The sequence below is a fragment of the Pollicipes pollicipes genome, unplaced genomic scaffold (assembly GCF_011947565.3).
Source record: "Pollicipes pollicipes isolate AB1234 unplaced genomic scaffold, Ppol_2.1 Scaffold_3326;HRSCAF=3906_pilon_pilon_pilon, whole genome shotgun sequence".
Classification (NCBI taxonomy): domain Eukaryota; kingdom Metazoa; phylum Arthropoda; class Thecostraca; order Pollicipedomorpha; family Pollicipedidae; genus Pollicipes; species Pollicipes pollicipes.
The window spans coordinates 11,628-18,935 of record NW_023596268.1 but is presented as its reverse complement, the minus strand read 5'-3'; the positions used below and the strand labels follow the sequence as shown (position 1 = coordinate 18,935).

The following is a 7,308-nucleotide window of genomic DNA, read 5'->3' as shown; positions in this document are numbered from 1 at the left end:
ACTAATCTAGTGACGTCACATTTGCTCACACTGGCAGCCAAACGGTGCCTTGCAAACGAGACTCCGTGGAACGTGATAAACATCCGGGATGGGGAGGGGTAGCAAAGCAAAGGTAACAAGACACGAGGCTCGGTTGCTAATTCTTGTTACAGCAGGCATTGAGTCAGACGCGACAATCCGCACAATATGACTGAGCTTCACGGGGCGGAAATGACGTCTGGCTTTCTCTTGACAAGCCCCGAGAGCTGACTTTTGAACTATGCAGTCATCGTGGTTTCTCATCGTTCCATTATGACGTCATCGTGGCTCAAGATTTCCCGACTGGCTGTGTAATGCCAATTGTATAAAGAGGCTCCTATTCCCTATTATTAAGTCCCGCCCGTGATGTTACTTCAGACCTTCGGCCGCGTTTACAAAACCCTTTCGATATACATATGTCACTGGGGCTTTCCGACGCACTCAGCTTTCGAGTCATATGACGTCGTCTGCTTCTCGCCCCTGTAACAAGGGCGGGTGCCGCGAGTCGGACCCCGCACCTGTGATTTCCCAAAGGCGCAGATTAACCACTACACTATCGGTATCCTCCATTCCACATGACGAAAGGCTTCAAAGGATAAGAAGAAATGATGAATTGGCTTTCTGCTGAACTGCCGACATCAACGTGTTACGAGTGGTGTTCGTTCCACGAATAGCACCCAGGGATGACGAAATGAAGGGGCACCACTAAATGCCTCAGAATTGTCGACGTAACGGTAGCCTTCTCAATAAAGTTTCGATCGTGAGTTTTTTTTTAAACGCGGAAGAACGGACTGAAAATGAAGCCACGCGACTGGTTTGCGACAGTCGGGCGTCAAACAACGTCACTCCCAGCATTGTGCATGAGTGTACCGCTGTGGCCAATGAGCCGAAATGCCTGTCCTCCTGCATTGCGAAGAGGTTTACCAGTGCACAACGTTTGTCACAGTCATGCTGATGCTCTTGAACGGCAATGGCGCAGACTTGTATTTGGATGTTCAGTGTTCTGGTTATCTATAACCGTGTAACTGCCGCCCCGAGGCAAGTGCGTCGGTGGGACGGGGCCGCAGATTTTTACCTTAGCGTATGGATTTAGGACGCTCTAGGTTTTGTTTCCTGAAGGAGGTCATTAAGATATAGACCTGGCAGGCGGCTCTACCCACTACCACCTACGAAAGGTGGCGGAACCGGCAAGGCGGACGAGGGCTAAGCTAGTAGGCACCAGGCTACTCACGCGCTGATGACCGAGAGAATGATGAGCCAGAACCACAGGATGACGTAGATTTTCTCGTTGATGATGTTGAGCGCCAACACGCACAGTGCGTCGTGCTTCTGGACCGTACCTGAGGGACCGTACTTCCAGAACTTGCATTTGGTAACGCGTGGGAAGACCTGGCGGCAGGGGCGGCGTCAGGGGTCAGGCTGCGGGCGGCAGAGAGAGCCCGAGGTCCGGTGCAAAGTTGCTGGGTGCCGCAGCGGGCTGTCGCCAGTACATGGCCTTGTCGAGTCAGTGTACCATGATGCAACATGCGCCTGATATCAGACCGGAGAAGGTGGTGGGGTTTATAGAGTAAAAGCTTTCTTCAGGGGAGAGAACGTTCTTTACGTTTCTGACGACCCGATCCAAATAACCGCTGGGGGAGCAATATCCAAAATGGTATGCCTTTGGACTGTGTCGGTTTGGAAGTGAATGGTGGCTGATCAGTTCGACACGGAGTCGGCGCTGCCTGCCTCTCACCTCGTACATGGGGTCCGTGCGGTCCTCGGGGTCCTGCCAGAGGAAGCTCGCCACCTTGGGACCGTAGTTGGTGAACTCGCCGCCCAGGAAGGCGTTGGTGATGCTGATCTGCACCAACACGTTTACAAAGTTGAGTATCTCGCATACTATGTACTTAACCGCCCATACGTTGTGCGTATGGAGGTGCAGTGCTAGGTACTTGACGAGCAGATTTTCCTTGTCCTTCTTCTCCGCCTCGTCCAACGACCGATTGTCCAGCCCCATCAGGATCGTGTACACCTTATCCGTCTGGATCGCCTTCCAGATCCAATGCGGCACGTAAAAGCTGATGGCCTGTATGAACAGCATGTAGGGCACCCAGATGTAGTAGTTGTGGTAGACCTTCTCGTCCTCGGCCATCTCAGGCCCCAGGCCCCAATGAGGCACCTCTACGCCAACCTTCATGTTGTAGTACTTGGGCAGTGTGTAGGTGGACGTGATGTAGCAGTAGGTGTCGATGACCTTCTGCGGGATCGAGTCCTTGTCGGGCAAACACTCGATCGGGTCTCCGATGTACTGTGTGGCCGTCACCAGAATGCAGCAGCCCATGATGAAGACGAAGGTGGCGCGGTAGTGTAGCTTGAACACAGCGCCTTCTCCGCGAGGCTTTGTCGACAGCTTCAGTGAGGTTACCGGCTTAAGGACGTCCAACATGATGGCGCCCTGAACGAATCGTTGAAAGGTTAGAAGCGCACAGCATCTGTTTCATCGTCGCTGCCTTCCGATTCGTGATTTTCATTTTCGTCAAAGTTGTTGTGCCAATATGCTTGCTAGTGTGTTATTTGTGCTCATAGGATTATCTCGTCCCTTTGCCCGCCGCATGCTGCATTTCCCACACCTGATAGGAGTACATGCGCTCATTGCATGTCCTCACACTTAGGTCATCTGCTACTCATTCGTCAATGGCTTGTAATGGTGTTGTAATGTAATGTAAATGGAGTGGTGTTGTAATGGTGTAATGGCTTGTATGGTGTTTCTAGATTGTGTTCACGATTGCAACGACAGCAGAAGAAAGTGCACAGCCTTAGCGAACAACTTGATGCCGTTAAACGTGGCGCTATCATGTCATCATTATATCACAAATGCCTGATGTACAGTCGTATACGCATATGCTAGTTCTCAGTCATCGCCAAGCAAGCGAACAGACGTCACATCCGCAGTTGTCACGTTACCTGAGTTCTCTCTCCTGCTATCCAGCCGCGCCGCCACCGTCGCCGGGAATGGGATAGAAGCTGGGGCTTTAACGGCCCTCGCACCCTGCTGCCTTATCAGTGTCTAGCGTCTGGGGCAAGTCCCGCCACCAGGATACTATTGTAGGGGGAGGGGGGGGGGGGCGTCGAAGCTCGGCTAGCGCTCGTCAGGCCGGTTCTTAACTTCCTGCAGAAGGCATCCATGATGAAAAACGCGGACCTATGGAGGGGAGGGACCACCCCCTCCCCTCCCCCTCTTGGCTGCACTCCTGGTCTGCAGATTGTGGCTACGTGGAGGTGTTATCGCGGCTTACGCACGGTGTGCTCCAGACGTGTTTGAACACCGCTGCTGATGCAACGTAATGCCAAGAACTCAAAGTCTTGTGCTCTGTGATTTCTTATTCACATAATCAAATTTTGGTGCGTAGTTGAACAGAACTTTAACCCCACCCTCCGTACCTTACTAAGAGGCTGATCTCCCTCAATCAAATGGTTCGAAGGTAGGCATTGAACGGACTCAACACCAGATATACATGAGCACAATTATTATTTTTTAAATGGGAGACAGTTCTTGCATTTCGCTGTTTACTTCAGCGACTTATACCTCATTTACTTGACCTTTTTGACCTTAGTACTTGACCGAAATTATTCTAAGGCCTTGCACTTGACCTGTTACAATGAGTCGCGCGCGCGGTCCAGTCAGATGTGTTTCGTCCTTACGTAGTTCTTTGAGTTACATCCAGGTCCGGGAGTTAGGTCAAGGAGACAGAGGTGATTGAAGTCGAAGTGATCCACTTTTAAATGCAGAGGAGAGTGCCAAGCTTTTAAATACAGAGAGCCATCTGATGGAGATATCTATATTCAACTGGTCAATTGGTCAACTGGTTAATATATTGTCACTGGGTCAATTAAATCAACAAATGCAGTGGACCTTGGGTCAGGTTTAAATGTCAGACTACGTTCAAAACTAATCTGGACTTTTTTAACTCTAGAGCTTGCTGTATGAAGAAGTGCCTGGTGCTCATCGTGAATTTATTGATAAATGAAACCGTATTATGGATCTTTCATGAACTTCTTAAAGGTCAGAATAAGGCACTGACCTAAAGAACCCAGGTCAACGTTATGTTTTTAGGAGCATCGCAGGCACACCATCTCCTACTTCCCACTTTGCACGCCACCCGTCCAGGATCGTTGGGGCTTTCCCAGCGGAGAGTGGGGCACGGCGAGCAAGCCGGCCATGCCCAGAAATCCCCTCCCCCCCCCCCCCCCCCCCCCCCCCCCCACCCCATATAGCCAAACGCGACCATTAGGCCGAGCGAAGCCAGAGAGCTAAATGCAGACCAGCCCGAACCACTCCGGCCGATGGGCCCGCATCGTCGACCGGACCTGCTGGGAGAGCAGCGTCTGTGTCGTCCAGCCAGGTGGGGTAAGCCGCCGTTTTGCCTCCGGAACAGCTAGGACGGTGGCCTCTTCTACCCAAATGGACTATCATTTAACTCTAGAACAGGCGAACGCCTGTTCTCCGCCGGCCGATCAAGATGAATGGACTCGAAAAGCCAGATCACCAGCGAAGCATTATGCGTGCAGGCATGTTTGTCTGACATGAAGACATGAGCCGCTCTTCCCCGTGAACCCCGGCGCGCCGACGCCGCCGTCAACCCAGCTGACACCAGAAGCCCCTCGCCACGTGGGAACGGGGCTAGAGCGAGGCGCGCAGGGCCCGCCCGAAACGAGAGCAGGCAGACCTTGCGTCGTCGCCGGCAACGCCACGCCCGAGATTTGGCCCAGGGGCATGTTAGGCCCGTGCCGTGGAAGCAACACGAGCTGGCCCGGCATCACAGGGGCTCTGTGGCAAAAGTATTGGTCCTTGCGCAAAAGCGAGGGCGGGCCGACTTAGTTCGAAAAAAATCACGGAAATTTCGGATGGTGCGGGAGGCCTACGAGGAGTGTCGGAGGGGGTCCCGAGGAGGCGTTGGAGGGGGTCCCGAGGAGTGTCGGAGGGGGTCCCGAGGAGTGTCGGAGGGGGTCCCGAGGAGGCGTTGGAGGGGGTCCCGAGGGGGAGCTGGAGGGGGTCCCGAGGAGGCGTTGGAGGGGGTCCCGAGGAGGAGCTGGAGGAGTGGAGTCTCCTGGGGAGTCCCGAGGAATGAGGAGCGCAGAGGAGAAGCGGTGGTGGTAAACAGACAGCGAAATATGGCCTCGCGGACAACGGGACACCGGCGACAACAGACACGTCTGAGTACACAGGCTGTTGTCTCAATCCTTACCGGGCCATGGACAGCTGGCATTGCCGTGTCCCCTGAGCCTGCCCCACCGGGCGGGCGCGGGCCTCGGCCACCTATTCACTCTCGTGTAGTAAGGGAAGGGAATGGGGGGGGGGGGCACTGGCCATGCCCCCCCGGCCGGGCAATGTGTCCCGGGTGTACTCTCATGATTAGGCAACAGGGGGGGGGGGGCGTGTGACGTCTCACGGGGTTCGCTTATGCCTTAGTGATTTTTGTTAATGCAGGTGGCAGTCTGCGTTTCGGATTGTTCAGCATGGAAGCAAGGCTGAAAGGCATTCGGTTAGGCGGTGACAGGGCGCTCGCGCCCAGCGTGGGTGGGCGTAGTGTTTAAGGCCCATGAAGAGCGCTTCGGCGCGACGGCTCGCTCGTAAGCACGCTCCGAGGCCGTCTTGTTTGTTTTTTTTTTCATTGGAGGCGACCACGTGGAGGCGCACTGGCTCGTCATAGCCCTCGTCCGTCCTGCGCCGCGGCCAGGCGCGGCGAACGGGCGACGCCGGCATATCCATGAAGGTTTTCCTTTTGCTGTGGCGTCATTCTGTTGCCTACCTGGGCGGTTAGACTATTGTCGTTCCCTTAAATCTTTTCCCGATTGCTCAGGTGACCGACCCTTGCCGAACCCTGTCCCGCGCACCTGCAGTGGTTTGATCGGCGCGCTTTGTCTTCTCCCTCCACTTTGCCGCTTGTCCGGCCCGAGTTATCGACTGACTTAACATGGCATTCGTGCGCGCGTTTTTTGGTTCTGTTTGTCGTCGTTGTTTGTTGCTGATTGCCTTGTCTAAGCGGGGCATTTGCTTTGAGATCCACGGGGTCAACCCCCGGGGGCTGTCAGTCCCCCTGTCCCCCTGCCCCCCTGTCAGTCCCCCTTCCCCCTGTCCCCTTGTCAGTCAGTCAGTCCCTCACGTCCGATTCGCAACATGCCGTCCTCCCCCGAAGATCGATCGAAGAAACGTAACTGAAGGATGATGGAGGATGATAACTGAAGGCTCGGAACGCGCCCGAACAGCACGGCTCGACGACGGCAGGGTTGAGTAGCCAGACGACCGCGGTCCTGCTTTTAGGCAGACATGCGCTTGTGGGAACGCGACTCGAAAGCACGGTTCCGCTCTTTTTTGAACTGAGAAACGGTTGACTTGTTTCGTTGACCCTCACTTGACCTCAGACGTGACGGCATGAAGAGACATAGGTCATGGTATGGCCAAGGACCAGTGGGAACCGCGTGCGATGCCGGATTATGCACGACGGCTGCTGGATCTGTCCGTTGGTATGTCACACCATGGGAGAGAACAGGGCACAGCCTGTTCTCTTCCGACGTGGTGCACACCAGGCCTTATGAGCTCTTGATGGCAGGATGATCGGGACGGATAGAGATCCGCCATCGACGCTCACAGGGAAGGGCGACAAGGAACCGGGTCGCCGGACAGGCCGGTCAGGCCGCGTCTTCAGAGCGCAGCGGCGGAGGAGACCGTAAGCCGTGAACGCAGGTCACGCCAGGCGCTCGTCGTGTGCGGAGGGGCTCCACCGTCCCATCGGACGCACTGTCCACCTCCAGGCCTCTGAGGGACACGCTGTGGCAGTGCCTTGCGAAGCTCGCCCCGGCAGGCGAGAGGCGAGGGCGCAGAAGTGCCGGAGACGGCTCCTTTGTGCTGGACGAGGCGCTGCCTAAGGCGCGTGCGCGGTCACGGAAAGCTGCGAGTAGCGGGCGTGGCCGAATGAATGAAGGGCCGCCCACCGTGGACGGACCGCGGTAGGCGTCGTCCGAACAGGGAGCCGTCACCCTGGAGGTCAGGCGAGGGAACGAGTCGCCGTGCAGCTCCGGACACCTGATGTCGGCTCAGCAGCTGCGTCGGTGCCGAGCTGATGAATCAACATTGCATCTTCTAAATGGGGCTTAAACGTGGCTTTATTGAATGTTTGCAATGTGACAAGCAAATTCAAATCTTGTTTGACAATGACTCGCGCAGACGTCCAATTAGAATGCCAAGGCGCCGCATAAAAGGCGGGGGGGGGGAAGAGGAGTCCCATCCATGTACCAGCCAAGAGTGAG

The 7,308-nt window shown here is 55.4% G+C and overlaps 1 protein-coding gene across 1 annotated transcript; it reads right to left on the bottom strand.

Moving 5' to 3' along the window:
* Window positions 1-437: 437 nt before the first annotated feature.
* LOC119091169 (innexin inx2-like) lies at window positions 438-3,008 on the bottom strand. The gene is made up of 4 exons (XM_037213827.1): window positions 2,965-3,008; window positions 1,754-2,455; window positions 1,250-1,407; window positions 438-498 (listed from the first exon to the last, which is right to left on the bottom strand). The coding sequence occupies exons 2-4, from the start codon at window positions 2,444-2,446 to the stop codon at window positions 438-440; spliced, it is 912 nt and encodes a 303-aa protein (XP_037069722.1). The 5' UTR covers window positions 2,447-2,455; window positions 2,965-3,008.
* Window positions 3,009-7,308: the final 4,300 nt, after the last annotated feature.